Below are 16,457 nucleotides of genomic sequence, written 5' to 3' on the forward strand. Positions count from 1 at the left end.
CACACACAGTTTATTCGTCCTGGACATGCAGGCCAGCGTTAGTCCCGCAGTTTGCGTTCCCACGATGCAGCACTCTCGGGCCCCCATGCCCACCATCATGGGCAAGCCTCGTGGGACTCCTGCTCTGTTGCCGGACCCGCGTGTTCCAACTCACAAAGTTTGCTTCTCGATGCCACGACCCGGACCATCTCTCGATCCACACTCCCCACCCCTCCCCTGATCTGATCCCCGTCCCGATCCGTCCCTCCCATCATGAACACATTGAATAGTTGAGGTCTCGCGAACGACAGGTGGTGGATTAGCCATGGGAAATCCTTCTGCTGACAGCTGCTCGGCTCTCCCAATCCGTAGCCGTCATCGCACACCCAAACACTGTGATACCCGAACTTGTGGTCCCCCCCCCACCCAAACTAATTTTCCGTCTGTTGTTTCTGCGGGTGCAAGACATCATGCAGCACGACTGTGGCTTCCTCTGGGGGCGACGCCATCTCATGTACGTAACCGTGGCCACCGCGGACCACTGGCGTCGGCCGAGCCATCGTTGGGTATGCCCTGATGGAGCGGGCGAAGCAAGGAGGGGAGGTTGAACCGGATGCCTGCTTCGGCTTTGAGCTGTCACAAATGGCATGTCTCTGAAATTTTCCCTCCGTATACCCAAAGCCCGTAGTCTGTTCCGCGGCTAGGCCATTAGGGTCAGTCTTTTGAGATGTCCTCTTCGCGAGGTAAGTCCTCGTATCTCTGTGGCGTCGCGTTTGCGACTAACACTGCCGTCTCACAGCATTTTCAGCTCGGCACTGTACGCCATGACGGCTCACGCCTCGACATCATTCATGAGAATTCACATTTTCTCAAGTTTACCCGCGCTACTCATCCCCTCTTGCCTAGAGGACCTCCCGCCGTCCTCGATTCTTCCGGAGTGGCACGCCGCCCCTAACGTCGCCTCTTTTCCCCAAGCTCCGGAGAGGCCGACCAGAGCATGAGATACGAGAATCCTCCCTCCAAAGAGAACAATTATAGTTGGCTTCTGAAAAGTGAAACATCGCGGGAGCAGAGCCGGATTTGGCCCCAGGCACCCCTGCGCGGATGGCGGCTTGCCTCTTCTGGAAGCCGATTGTCGCCGTGACGTTCTACACGCTTGCAGGAGCGACCTAAGCGTTTACGATCCCGCAGAAGACGCGAGAAGTCGAAAAGGGTCCACGCCCCTGGATTCTGCGCCGCCCAGCCAGTCAAGTGGCAGAGCTGCTTGCTCTGTGTATACGGGACTGCTGGCGCTGCGGCAAGCCTGCCGCGTCGTGATACACTTCACCATAATGCCCTTCGAAGTCGGCCTCAACATGTCCTACTGGACAGCAAACCATGGTCGGGCACCAATGGCCTGCTGATGACAAGTATCGCATTCGACTCCGGGTGGACTGTTGCAGCGGGGAAACATCTGAGCACAGGTCTCTGGGGGCACACCCGCCTCTCTGTCTTCCAGACCACTTCTGCCACGAGGCTTGGGACCACGAAAGACCCGCACCGATCCAGTACGCATGTTCGGCCGCGGCTCTACTCTACCGCAAGCGCGGGCTGCCAAGGCGGTCAAAGCCGGGGACTGTCCAAACTGATCTCGGCGGTCCTTGTCGATGCGGCCAGCCACCACAAAATGACAGGGAGCATGCAGGAAGATTCGAGCGGCACAGGGGAACACCTTTGAGTTTCTTGCCTGCTCGAACACCCAATGGTGTTTCGCAGACAAGGGCCATTGATCCCATCCGCCTTGTCGGAGTTGCGTCTGGCCATGAGGGCGACCGGCGCGGGGGTGAAGATGTCTGGGTACGCTGCAGAAAGGCGGCGAGCTCTCCGCCTCCGCCAATGCATGCCATTACCATGTGCATGTTTACAGAGCCGCCACTTCGAATGAGAAATGCGAAGTATATGCGCGTCGGGATCCCACCGGTGAAGGCTCCAGATCAAGGAGTCTGCCGCCGGGCCTACGGGAGTCCCACCGCGCAGTCCCAATTCAGCCGCCAGAAGCGCAGGGGGCGGTTCTCGTGGCCCGCATCAACCCTGGGCTCGGTTATCTGGTAATCTGAGTCGATGACCGCGGCTGAACTCCGTCAATGAGGGGAGAGAAGGAGGCAAAAGAAGAAGGAAAAATAACGGAGGAGTTAAGCGTGTTCAGGACACCGGTGAAGAACTTGCTGCCTCCCAGCAGCCCTCACATTCCTGTCTCAGGTGGGCCTGGAAATTGGCGCTTGCTTCTGCACGTCGGACTACTCGAGCCCTTTACATTGCAGTCGCGTTCAAGATGGGGCTGCCAGAGGCTTTTTTCCTTTTTTGTTCCCTTTACCCCTGTGGGGGGCCAGGGGAGGTGGCCTAGGGGGCGCATACTGCTCGCGTACCCGGAGTGACAGGATCATACAGAAAACCCCAAGTGGAAGAGCCGTCGGGTCACGACACCTTGACATGGTCCGCAAATCAGTCCGGCCTGGAAGATCTGTCATTTTTGCCGTTGCTGAGCCTCGAGGGACAGCAAAGATAGCGAGACCCTGGGGGGGGGGGAGGTTGTCTCGGCCGACCCGCAACCGCTCGCTCCCTCCCATCCCTGCGGCCTCTCCCGTCCCGTCTAGCCCCACAAACCCGCAGATGGATTCTCGATTTGCGGGTCTGGCAAGGACAGGGCCTAACAATGGTTTTCACGCCTTGCATCTTGTCGGTCGCGGCCAACAAAACGAGGCGGAAGGGCTTCTACTATTTGCAGTGATCTGCCAGTCTGTCAGTCAATAGACAAAGGATGAGCAGCGCAGTGCAGCGTCTGAGCGTGCATGTCTGCAGCTCTGCAGCTCTGCAGCAAATATTAGCCGCCACTCACACGCCCTGTCATGGCCAGCCTTGTAGCTGCGAGGAAGCTTCTTGACGTCAGGGGGAGGGTTTCGAGGCTGTCATATTCGACAAAAACCTCCGTAGGGCGTGCGACACTATCGACTCTGGGCAGTATTGATCCCAAGAATGTCAAGCTGGCCCGCTCCCCCCCCCCCTCCCTCGTCAACCCCTTCCCCACTGATTGCGAGCTGGCTGACCACCATCGCTGCAGCTCTGTCCCGGTGCCGAGCCATTGCCTCTTTCGGGGCCGCTGGATGGGACCTTTGAGACAGGCCAGATGGATCGAACGGCAACGCCCAGGAGGAGTGACAGATAGGCATGTTGCATTATGCTTATTAGATCTGGGCCCCACAACTGCCATGCAGAGCATTGGGTAGTCCAGTTCATGAATGGGATGGAGGCATTCCCATACATTATACATGCACACAGGGGCCCGCTGGCGCGCACACACACACACACACACACACACACCCACCGAAGCCACAAACGCACATGCACTCGTACATACATACGCACACACGAAGAAGGAACAAGCGAATCAATGACCATGCAGTGCCCCCGCAGCTCGCCCATGGGCCGATCGAGCAGGGTCCCACATTCGGCATCTCTCAACCAGATGCATGCCCGATTCAGGCTGTTTAGCGGAGCATGTGTTCCGCGGCCCCCCAATCGCGCCCTCGAAGCCCTCCCTTAGCTAATGAGAGGCTGCTGCTATCAGAGAAAACCCGCTGCATGGGAGGGGAGGGGTCACTGTCCCTTGGCCAGAACGTGCCCGCAGGGAGTGGCACAGTTTTAGGCGATCTTTTTTTCACTTGAAGAGGGGGTGGTCAGCACCACCACAGAAACAAGCCCCGAGACACAAGGGGGGGCGGCCGGCCAGGGACATACGCGTTATGATTGCAAGATTACCGCGATGGTGGTAACCAATCAGCGGCGTGACAATACCCCGACGGGAGGGGGAGAAGCCTTATGGGGCCCCTTAAGTTCTGGTGGCATGGCCCCCCTGACTCTTGGGGATTGGATGGGCAATTTGGGGAGAGGATGGCGCTCCAGCAGCGACTGGGGGACCCAACGACAGGGAGATAAGGGGCTCGGCCCATGCAGGGCGTGTGGGATGTGATGGGGAGTGGGGATGCGAAAGATCATTTATCACGAACTGCACCGTCCGGGGTCCGTGTGCCTGTTCCGCCTGTTCCTCTTGTCATGCAAGAGCAATTAGACTACCGCTTCTGGAGCTTCCATCCAGACTCCCTGCGGTCCGGAGATCAGACCACCCCGACGGCTGTGATTTGGTGGGGCGCGGCTCACACAGGCTGCCACGTTGTGAGGAATGAGGGGTGAATGTGAGGTGTCGTTTTCCCACCCCCCTTTGGTGCTTATTCCTTCCTGATGACGTGCCCACCTTGAGCTCGGCCGCCTTGGTCAGTTGTCACCGGGGGGGTGGGGCGCGCGCGCGGGGCTTGTGTAAGCGTTGAGTGGTACTCGCCATGTCGCGGCTCGGCAGATCAAGGGTTGGCGAACACGACGGCGACGGCGTGCAGGTCTGTGATCGATTGTGACCGCGGTCGAGATGCGGTCAGATATTGTCTTGTATGTGCGGCACTCGGTGTGCTGTCGAGGCATGATTGGCCACGGGCCGAGCGGACCAGGACGGTAGAGAGCAAGCCATGGACCGGATATGTTACAACGCCGGGTATCTTCGTCTATAGTCTAGTAAGCTGACATTGCAAACCACCACCCCCCCCCCCAAATGCTGATCGTAATCGTGTGACAGCCATAATTTGTTCCCAAAATCCTTCCCCGTGTCGCACCTTCCATCATGTGACCGCTCGCGCACCTGATCACAACGTCGTCGCCCTGACTTGCCTGCCAAACCCCCTGCCGCCCATGGTCACAGCTCGTGCCCCCTTGCAGCATCGACGTGACCGTCCCGTCGGGCCGCGGCGACGAGCTCGTCGGCCTCGTCCCTCCCCACAAGCTCCACACCGCGCGGGTCAAGCCCCACCCCCCCGGCGAGCTCCTCCGCCCACGCCCGGGCCACGACCTCCGAGTCCAGCCCCGGGACCCCCGTGCCCCCGGCCGCGAGCAGCTCCTCCTGGACGCAGGTCACGCCCTTGCCCGCGATCCCGCACGCGACGAACCGCGCCCAGGGGTTGGTCGCCTCGTCCGTCTCTGCCTCCCCGCGGTGCTGCATGGTGGAGCCTGCGGCGCGCGTGGTGGGCATGTCCAGGTTGAGCGCGGCGCCGAGGCTGCTGACGTGGCGGCGGAGGTGGATGCCCAGGGCGGAGATCTTGCGCACCTCGCCGTCGCCATCTGCGCCCCTTGCCATGCCCCCCGGCGCTGGTGGCGTCCTGACCCACACTCCCGGGTCGCCGGTGGTGAAACCAGCCAGCCCGAAGAGCCGGCGCAGGAGCGAGATGGTGGTGCGCTCCAGCAGGCGCGAGTAGCAGCGCACGGTGAAGTGCTTGTGGCCGAGGGCCCTGGTCGACGAGTTGATCACCATGACGGGCCACAGCACCACCTGGCCCGGCCCGTGGTAGGTTGCCAGGCCGCCGCGGGGCGACGTCAGCACCGAGGGGTGGAAGATGTGCTCGGTGCTTGGCGGATCGGCGGCGTTCTTCTCTCCGCTGGTGGGCGCCAGGCCCTGGGTGTGCTGTGAGTGCGCGGAGGATGACCGGACGTGGAGGGGCGCCTTGAGGCGTGATATCTCTGCTGGTGACAGGGAGGACGGCGCCGGTGATGACGAGTTTGTATGTGTCTGGGCTTGTCGTCGGCCGAGCGTGTATGTGGGCTGCGGGGTGAAGGAGATGAGGGTTGGGTGAGGCGGAGTGAGCCCCTTGCTCGACGGTGACGATGACTCGGCATCCTGGTAGTCCAGCTGGCGCCGTCGCAGCAGCTCTTGCAGGGCGGCTGCTGTCTGGTAGCTCGGGAAGATGCCCTGTGATGGTGACGCGGGGAGGTGGACGTGCCGGAGCCGGACGGGAGGCATGATGCTTCAACTTTTGAGAGACGGTGACTAGATGGGACGGAGGTACGGAGTGATGTGTCATTGGAAATCTCCTTGGGATAACATGATGAACTTGTCATCATCTACAAGTCGTGAGTGGGTTCACAGATCGATCCAACTTGAGTGAGTGAAGCGCTCGAGTCGGGTAAGCAATGGACGGAATGGACTTCACAGTGACGTTTTAGTGATTACATAAGGGCTCCCCTAACCCTGTCTTTGTGGCATCACTCGAGCAGTGATACGCCAACTGTTGCACGCACATCCCTAACCCTGGTTTACAACCACTTCCTAAAATGCTTAAATAGCCAAATTTCTTTTATTTCCTTCTTTTAAATTATTCTTAAGAAATAAATGTTTTTATAATTATGCTTTTAAACCCCTTATAATATTTATAGCTTTTTATAATTATAAGCTTAGTTTACATAAAATAATCTTTTTTTTTATAAGCTATAAATAAGTTATATAAAATATATCTTAATTATATTTATTTTATATTATTTATTTCCTTTTATTTTTAAGCATATATTTATATAATAATTATAAACGCTTCTTTAAACTTTATTAATTAAGTAATTTATTTAAATACCTATTTCTTTTTTACTTAATTCATTATATTATAATTTTATTGCTAAATTAAAAGGTATTAGGAATTTATAAACCTTAATATATTAAATATAGCCCTTATTAAGCAATTAAATATAATTTTAAAACTAGATTTTTAATTTATATAATATAAAAAGAAAAAAAGAAATATTTAAAAGGCTTTATATAATAAATATTAAGAGCGTTTAAGCAATAATAAGCTTTTAAAAGATAAAATAATACTTACTTTATTTTCTTTTTTATTTTTTAATAAATTAAAAAAGGAATATAATTAATATTTTTAATAATAAGTTGCCTTAACTCTTAATAAGGTAATTAAATTTAATAAAAGATAAAAAATTTAAAAATAAATATAAAAAATAATGTTTAGCTTAATTCTTTCTTTATATTTAATTAAAATAATAAATATAAAATAATTCTTTATTTAATAAATAGTTTAAAATATTAAAAATAATTTTATATTTTTTAAGTTAAGCATAATAAATACCCTTTAAACTTAATATTAGCAATATTTAAAAAAAGTAAAAAAACTAAGTATTAAATTATAATAATAATATTAAGATTTTATAAACTTATATTTATAAGTTTATACTTATAAGTTATTTAAGATTAAGGGATTTACTGGTTTAAATAACTTTTTATAAGCAGTTATAATATGCATTACCCTTAATTAAGTAATTTTTAAGTGCTAAGAACTTATTATAAGCTAGCCTTGGGTTGTTTGCTGTAAGGTATTTAAATAAGGTTTATATTTAAAGTGCAAAGAAAAAGATTTACTCCTTATTTATACTTATATTAAAGCTTATTTTTATAAGGATAAAGCCTATTAATTAATTATAATAAGCAAAGCTTAAATTATAATATATCCTCCTTTTTTAAGTCCTTATAATAAGCCTTAAAGAGTAGCTATATAATAAAAAATAAAGAATATTATAATTTAATTATAAATTAAATATTACTCTTTGCTTAGCTATTTAATTATACTTTAATACCTTTTAATTACGCTAAAGGCCTAGCTTATTATTTATAATTAATATGCCTTAATTCTTATAATTTAATATATTAATTAAAGCAAGTTAATAAAAAATAATTATTTAAGCATAAATTAATAACTAAGTTAATAATATTTTTATAATCTTTTAATGCAAGCCTTTTATATAAGCTTTTTTACTTAAAACCTTAAGATTATAAATTTATTATATAATTTATAATTAATTAATACTTAATTATAAGTAATTTACTTTATTAATAAGAATTTCCTAAATTTTAAGTATTTTTATAAAGCTAAATTAGCTAATATATAATTAATTTACTTTAAGTTTAAGCTGGCGCTAAGCTAACATTGCTTTTAAGCCTTACTTTATAAAAAAAATTTTATGCCCCCTTAAATAAACTCCTTTCCCTTATTAATCTTAATTAATAAAAGCTATATCTTTATTTTTTTATAATAGTTAAGGTAATTACGCTTATAGTAATTAAGTTAGCTATATATAAAATACTTAACTTTGCTTATTAAAACTGCTATAATATTAATATTTATTACTTTGCTATTTTAAGATTAAATATTATTTTCCCTTATTATAACATTAAAAACGCCCTTATATTACTATAAGATAAAGTAAAAGGCCTTAAATATATTTAATTATTTCTTATAATTAAGCTAAGCTTTTATTATAAAGGTTAAATTATTAGCTATTAATAATATTTTATACTTATTTAATTAATTTTAAGCCTTTGCTATATAAATTAATTAATTAAATTAAGCAAGAAATTTTGCTATCCTTTCCTTATAGCGCTGCTATAATGTAATTAAGCTAAGCTTAGCATGCTTTTGCTTAAAAGGGTCCTTAAATGCAAGGCAAACCTTTTTTAAAAAGCTTTTTAGCTACCCCTTAAATATCTTTATAAAATTAATATAGGGTAAAAAGTAATTATAAAAAATTTTTAGTTAATTAAATATATAAAAGAATTAAGCCCCTTTAATATTAATTGCCTCCCTATTTATTGCAAACTTAATCCTTATTTTTACTAGCTAAGTTGCTAAGTATTTTTAAAATAAGAATTTCTTTAAATAGGGAAAGGCTTAATAAGCTGCCATTATTCTTTTTAAATCTTGCTATATTAAGTTTTATATAATTATATTATAAGTTTATAATATAAGAGGACTTTAAATATATATTATAGGCTAGCTTTAAGTTATTTATTATAAGGTGTTTAAATAGGGTTTATATTTAAAGTGTAAAGGAAAAGGTTTATTCCTTATTTATACTTACGCTAAAGCTTATTTTTATAAGGGCAAAGCCTATTAATTAATTACAATGGGTAAAGCTTAAACCGTAACATAACTTATTAAATAAAATGCATTAAGAAAACCTATTTATTCCTTAAAAACCTTATTTAAAGGATTAACAATATTCTTATATTATAATAAGCTTATATTAACCTTTAAAAATATTGCAATATTTATTATATTAAAATTAAAAGTACCTTTTAAAATAAAAAGTAATTAATTAAGAAAGTAATTAAGAAATAAAAATGCATTATCTTAATTATATTAATAAAATAAAATATATAAATACCCTTATTAAAAAACTAATTAATAAAAGAAATATATTTAGCCTTTTATTAATTATTATTACCTTTATTTTATGCTTTTAAGGGAATAAATTTTAAAGTTAAAAATACCTTTAAGGAAACTTAAATATAATAAGATTAAAATATAATTATAAGAAAATTGCTATAAGAACTTAATTTAAAAGCTTACTTAAAAAAACCTTTTGTTTAAAGATTAAATATAAAGCTTATTAAGAATATTAAAAACCTCCTTAAGTGTATTTTTAAAAGTTATTAAGGGATAATATCTTAATTTTTTCTTTTTATTTTATTTTTTCTTATAAAATAAACTTATGCTTTTTTAAATCTTAATTTTAAAAAATTAATTAATTAATAATACCTTTACTATAGTTTTATTAACTTTTTATTAATTTATTTATGCTTTAATTAATTTATTATAATTATTAATTATAATTAATTCCTTAAAAATATATATAACCTTAAATTTTATATTATATTCTTTATTCTTAAGTATAATCTTAAATAATTATAGCGTTATTTACTTTATTAACTTTATTAATTATTTAGTTTTAAGTACCTTTAAAAAAGCTATTAAAATAAATATTATTAAAGTAAAAACTTTATTTTTAAAGGTTTTAGGCTATAAAATAAGGTTTTTTAAAAATATATTATATAAAGTAAATAAAAAAAAGATTAAGGATTTAATTTTAAAAAATATAATAATTATAAATAAATTTTATATTAATATAATATTAAAAGCGCTTTTATAAAAATTAAGCGTTTAATATTATAAAATTAATTTAATGCTATATTTTAAATTACTTAAATAAAGCATTATTCTTTTTAAACTTATTTAATAATATAATTTAGTTTTTCTTAAATATATATTATTATAGTTTTCTTATTTTTATCTTTTATTATAAATATTTATAAGCATTATAAGCATATATAGGCTTATAATGTTTTTAATAAACTTAATAAAACCTTTTAAGCCCTTTTAGCACTTAAATAAAAACTAAAAAAACTTAATAACTTTTTAGCATTTTTAATTTAAATATTTAAGGGCTAATGCTTTTAAATTGTTAATTTAATATATTTAAGGCGTAAAATTTAAGGGAATTAAATAAATTAATTATAAGAATTGCTTTAAAGCCTTTATTAAAAAGGTAGTTTAACATGGGTTATTAAAAGGCAAGAACTTAAAACCCTTTTTTTAAATTTTATGGAACTTCTTTTACTATTTATAAGCATTAAATAGGTTAAATTATAAGCTTATAATAATAAATAAGTTTTTAAGATTTATTTATATTTTCTCCCTTATATTAAAGACTTAAAAATAAGTATTTAATATTCTTTAAGCTTATAAAAATTAAGTAAAATGGTAATATAATTTAAATATTTATAAAATTAAATAAAATGCTAAGGTAGTAATAATTAGCTAATTTATAAATATTAAATATATTAAATAGATAAAACGAAAAGGTATTAATTTAAAACTTGCTCCCCCTTAAACCTTAAAAGCAAATAACGTTATAAAAAGGGCTAGCAAAGCAATAATTAAATATATTTTAGTTATATTATTAAGGGCTAATTTACCTTTTAACCTTTAGCTAAAGGCAATATAGGCTATAGCTTGGTTATATAATATATTACTTGCTTTAAGAAAAAAGGGGCGCGCCTTAAATACTTTTTTATATATATGGTTTTTTTATTATTTTTAATGATTTAAATTAACATAAATTTACCATTTTATAACTTATTTATTGCCCTATTAAGATAATATTTATACTTATAAGTATAAAGCATATATGCTTAGAAAAGAACGTAAAAATAATATAAAGAAATGCCTTATAAAGGGGGAATTAAGGGCTTATATTAAGTATTTAATTAATTATATAACATTTAATATTTTTTAAATTTAAATTCCCTTGCTTAAGTAAATAATCTTTATAAGGAATATATAATTTAATAAGGATATATTTTATAAATTAACAATAAATAAAATAAAAAATAGCCTTTTAATTCTTAAAGTAAAATCATTAAATATTAAAATTATTAATGCTAAAGAAATTTAAGATTATATTTACATTATACCCTTAATACCCTATGCAAAAAACAACTTAATTAATTTAAATAATAAATTTAATATTCATTTTATATTAAGAAAAGATAAAATTAATACTTTTAATTAAAACTTAAAGATAAGAACTCTTAAATTTAAAAGGTAAAGTTTGCTATATATTACCTTTTTAAAAAGCTTAGGAAATTAAGAATAAGGACTTTTAACCCTTAAAAAAACCCTAAATATACTAAAATAAGGCTTTTATAAAAAAAATATACTTTTATTAATAAAGCAAGGGTTAATAAACTTAAACCTTCTTTTTAAGAATTATGCATATTTAAAGTTATAAGAAATTAAAAATCCTCTTAATTAATATAAATAAGGAAGATATAGGAATAAATTTAAGGGTTTAAACTTATAAAAAGATCTTCTTAAGTGCATAATTAAAATAAATACCCTTAAAAATCCTTTAACTAACCATTATATTTAATAAATATAATTATATTTTACTTTAATATAACTTTTTAAAGTAACTTTATAATTACTTTCTTACTTAATTAACTTAAAAGATAAAAATAAAGAATATTTAAGGACTTATATTTTTTAACCTTAAATAATATAATAATAACTGCTATTTAAGCCCTTAAAATTAAATTTAAGCCTTATTTATAACAGCAATATTATAAAAATCTACCTTTAAAACTAACCATATAAAGAAAGGCTTAAAAAAGCCCTTTTTAAAATAAATAGCTTAAGGCAATATATTAAGAAATGCAAAGCCTTATTAAGCTTAATATTTAAAGGATTATTAAGCGTTAAAAAGCAAAATTAATATCGCTACCCTTAAAATAAATATATAAATATAAGCTTAATAAGAATGAAATAATTAAATCTTTTAAGGTGTAAATTTATATTTAAGGAAACCTATAACCTTATTTTACTATAAAAAGCATATATATTATAATCTTAACTATAAAATCATTTTATATAATAATAATAATTATTATGCATTTTAATTTAAAGATTTAATAATTTAACATTATAATTACATTCTTAAACGCTAGCTAAGAAGAGTTAAATTAAATTTATTATAAACTGCTTAATAAATTTAAAAAGTTAAGGAAATATAAAATGCTCTTAAGAGTACTTTATAAACTTAAAGACTCTTTATTTTTTTAATATAAAGATTTTAACTATATATTACAAAATTTAAGCTTAAAACTTTTATTAAAAAAGCCATGCCTTTTTATTAACTTAGCTTATAAAGTAATAATCCTCTTTTATATAAATAATATTTTAATTATATATCTTAAGAATAAATGCAATTCCTTTATAAAGATTAAAAATAAGATTAAGTTTGCATATAAAATAAAGAATTAAGGAAAGGCTTAGTAATTTTTAAATATATAAATTTTTAAAGATTAAGAAAAGTACATTATAATGCTTCTTTATAACTTATATATTAAAAAGATAATAAATAAATATAACTTATTAAGGAGTAAAAACTTTTTATTATTTACTTTAATGCTTAAAGAAAAGCTTAAGCCTTTTTTTAAATAAGCCTTAAAATAAAAGATTTAAAAATTTTAAGAAAAAGTTAATTCCATCCTTTATATAATAATTATAATATACTTAAATATAATATTTCCTTACTTTATATTATTAAGATTCTTTATAAACCTAAGTTTAAGTTACCTTAAGGTAGTAAATTATATAATTTAATATTTATATATTATTTAATTCCTTAAATTATAATTTAAAGGGAATTAAAAAGCTTAAGCACTTTTAATAATTAAAAATGCTTTATTTATTAATAATAAGAAGGATTAAAGATCTTCCTAAGGATATATAATAACCCTTTTTAAAGGCCTTATATATTAAAAAATATATAAATAAGCAATTATTTTTACTTTAACTATTAAGGTTAAATTATTAACTTTAAAGCTTATAGCTAAAGAAATAATAGCTTTAAAACGCTTATTTAAAAATATAACCTTAAATTTAAGCAAGCCTTAAATTATTTATTATAATAATTAAATAACAATATACTTAATTATTAATAAGCATAAATAGTTAAAAATAAGGCTTAAACATATAAATATTTAATAAATATAATTAAAATAGGAATTTAAAAAGAGTACCTTTAATATTATATACTTAAAAACTAAAAAGATACCTATAAATAAACTTATTAAAGTTTTATTATATATTTAATTTAAATATTTTAAAGCTTTTTTAAATTTTTAAAATATAAGGAAAGTAATAAAAAAATTTAATTTATTTATTAATTATTCTTATTATTAAGTTTTTATTAAAAATCTTAAAAACTATACTTTTTAAAAATTATAATATAACCTTTATATAAAAATTATTTTATAATTAAAAACTATTTTTTAATCTTTATAATAATATATTAATTAATTTAAAACCTTTTTTTAATTAATATAATAACCTTTTAACTTTTTTAAAAAACTTTCTTAACCTTTAATTAAATTCCTAATTATAATTTTAAATTAAAATTTAACTATATTTACTCCTTAATATTACTCTTAAAATTAAAGCACTTAATTATAATAATAATATATCTTTTATATTTTTTTATAGTTTTTTTATATTATTAATAACTTAGTTTTAAAGCTTTTAAGCTTTTATATTAAACTTATTATATTATTTTAAAATAATTATAATTTAAGCTTTAAAGCGCTTTATTATATCCTTATATCCACTTTTTATAGCCTTTATAAGCTATTATTATAAGATAAAAAGCTTTTAAGTATTAAAAGGAATTATAAAAATGCAATTAACATAAATAGGATTAAACTCCTTATGCTTATATATATTTAAGGCCTCCTTTTAAATATACCAAGACTTTTTAAGCATTAAGAAATTGCTAAACTAAATATAATAAAGATAAAATATAAATAATAAAAGAATTATTAAAAATAGCTTATAAGAATTACCTTAAATATAATAATAATAATAATTACCTTTATTATTATAATTTATATAAAAATTATTATTATAATTATATATAAAATTCTTAATATAAAAAAGATAAAGAATATAATGTTTATTAATTTTCTTAAGCTTTTTTATATCCTTCTTCTTTTCTTTATACTTTATTTTAGCCTTTTTCTTAAAAAGGAGTTTTATCTTAAGCTTTAAGTTATTTATATATGCTTAAAAGTTTTTTAAAGCTATATTAAGAATTAATATATGCTTTAAAATTAATTTTTAAATTAATTAAGAAACTTACTTTTAAGCATATTATTTAGCAATATCTTAATAAAAGTATTAAAGCTTTTGCCATTTTTATTAATAAGCTTCTTATTAATTTAAATGCGCTTATATTTCTTTTTTTAAATTTTAAAAATATAAAAAGGTAAAATAGCTTAAGGCTTAAAAGCCTGTTTTTTATTACTTTTAGCTATTTTTAATATAATTAAAAAGGTACTTAAAATTAATAAAAGTAGGTATTTTTAAATATAAATTTAATTAAAAAGTTTAAAAAAAAAGGTTTAATTATTAATTGCAAGCTATATTATAAGGCTATAGGCGGCTAAAGTTTAAGTAATAAAGTATATATATTATAAGAAAGGTTAAATAATTAACTGCTTAGCGGGCTATAGCTAATGTTTTTAAGTGTAAATTAGCTGCTTAAAAAAGTAGGGCAGTTAATAGGGCAGGAATTGCCTTTTAATTAAAGGGTATATTGCATGCATATCCCTAACCTTGGTTTATAATTACTTCCTGGAATACTTAAATAGCTAGATTTCTTTTGTTTCCTCCTTTTAAACTACTCTTAGGAGATAGATATTTTTATAATTATGCTTTTAAACCCCTCACGATACTTATAGCCTTCCACACCAACAGGCCTGGGAGTCTGGACAGTACGAATAGATGGTATCTGGTCGACTTGAATCCGCCACAAGAACCTTGTAATCCTGAAGTTTCTAGGTTCGGCCAATCTAAGATCGACCAGATATCCAAAAGCCATGGCCACCGAGAGCGAACGCTTCGCACTCGCGCGTGCAGCACTCGGCGATGACCCCTCCCGTTCAGCACCCGCCCTGTTTGCCTATGGCTCACTCATGATAGACGAGGTTATCGCAACCCTGCTGGACCGTGTGCCTGGGAATGAGCCCGCAAAAGCCCCGGGATACCGCGTGTCTCAGCTCCCGGACCAGTCATACCCGGGGCTCGTTCACGACGAGTCTTGTGAGGCTCATGGTCGCATCTAGTAAGGACTCAACGGCCTTGACACTTCAATCGGAAGCTCAGAGTCACTGACGTGTCTAAAGTTGTGGACTCGGCCCCAAAGAGTGGGCAATCTTGGATGCTTTCGAAAACCCTCTATACGAGGTGCAGGTGGTGACACTAGCGGATGGACAGAAGGCGCTGGCTTATGTGTGGACCGTGGATCTTCTAGTAGGGGCAGCGGGGTGGACAACTGCATCCATGGACGGTGCTGTACTGGAGGAGTACTTGAGGTGGACGAAAGCCTGGCGCGAGGACTACGACGGGGAGATCAAAGCATCCTGAGAAGTCTTTCCGCCCAATGATCGGGCGGAACTGCCTTTTAGATTTGTATCCAGAAATGAGGGCAAAGACATCGGCAACGATTCACGGCTGATAAATTCTCAAATTCCAAAACTCCGATACCTTTAATTAACAGTCTAGTCTCTCTAACGGGTACTTTACTTACATCCAAAAACTCCAAGTTAACGAACTCAAACAGCCACGCTACTCACAGCAGCCCCCTTACGCTGAGTAGCATCGGGTGCAGGCATAATGAGACTTGCACTGCCAGCAAGCCGGGCCGACCAACGGATTGGTGACCTCGCAAATGCAACAGATCCAGGCATTGCGAGGCACCTTCTGCGCCTGGATCTCGGCCACCGACTTGTCGGCCTTGGGCTCCGGGCGCGGCGTGGGAGTGAAGCGAGTATTAGATGGGCCCTTGGCCTCGTCCTCCTGCTCAGCAAACTTTTTTGCGAGAGGAGAGCTGCTGTCCGGTCGGGCAGTCTGAGGAATATCAAGGGAGGCCGCCTCAAAGGGGTTTACACCGCGGGCCTCGTCCGAGTCGATGAAGAACTTGGACGTCTCCGCGTCAAGGTTCTTGTTTGAGTTGTTTGCCATGTTCCTGAGTCTTTGGACAAATTGTTGGATCTGTCTGTGGAGGTTCCTGAACATGAACAGGTGTCTGTTTGGAGATTGATGGTTCGGAATGAAAGCCAAACTGGAGATTTATTATGGCGAAATTTATATATGTGTGTGCTTCTCTGACTGAAACACCTCAGCCAGCCAGATCCTTTATGGGAGCTCACAACTGGAAACAATGCTTGC

The 16,457-nt window shown here is 36.2% G+C and overlaps 4 protein-coding genes across 4 annotated transcripts; 2 read left to right on the plus strand and 2 right to left on the minus strand.

Annotated features, from left to right (window-relative positions):
- Positions 1–1,356: 1,356 nt before the first annotated feature.
- Positions 1,357–2,070, plus strand: INS49_001287 (uncharacterized protein; the record flags this gene model as incomplete). Its single annotated transcript, XM_043162119.1, has 1 exon — positions 1,357–2,070. One exon carries the CDS (start codon positions 1,357–1,359, stop codon positions 2,068–2,070), a length of 714 nt encoding a protein of 237 aa, XP_043030625.1.
- Positions 2,071–4,756: 2,686 nt separating this feature from the next.
- On the minus strand, positions 4,757–5,854 carry INS49_001288 (uncharacterized protein; the record flags this gene model as incomplete). Its single annotated transcript, XM_043162120.1, has 1 exon — positions 4,757–5,854. The coding sequence occupies one exon, from the start codon at positions 5,852–5,854 to the stop codon at positions 4,757–4,759; it is 1,098 nt and encodes a 365-aa protein (XP_043030626.1).
- A 9,252-nt stretch (positions 5,855–15,106) lies between these two features.
- Positions 15,107–15,653, plus strand: INS49_001289 (uncharacterized protein; the record flags this gene model as incomplete). Its single annotated transcript, XM_043162121.1, has 2 exons — positions 15,107–15,351; positions 15,413–15,653. 2 exons carry the CDS (start codon positions 15,107–15,109, stop codon positions 15,651–15,653), a joined length of 486 nt encoding a protein of 161 aa, XP_043030627.1.
- A 219-nt stretch (positions 15,654–15,872) lies between these two features.
- Positions 15,873–16,250, minus strand: INS49_001290 (uncharacterized protein; the record flags this gene model as incomplete). Its single annotated transcript, XM_043162122.1, has 1 exon — positions 15,873–16,250. The coding sequence occupies one exon, from the start codon at positions 16,248–16,250 to the stop codon at positions 15,873–15,875; it is 378 nt and encodes a 125-aa protein (XP_043030628.1).
- Positions 16,251–16,457: the final 207 nt, after the last annotated feature.

The sequence above is a fragment of the Diaporthe citri genome (genome assembly GCF_014595645.1).
Source record: "Diaporthe citri strain NFHF-8-4 chromosome Unknown scaffold_1, whole genome shotgun sequence".
Taxonomy (NCBI): domain Eukaryota; kingdom Fungi; phylum Ascomycota; class Sordariomycetes; order Diaporthales; family Diaporthaceae; genus Diaporthe; species Diaporthe citri.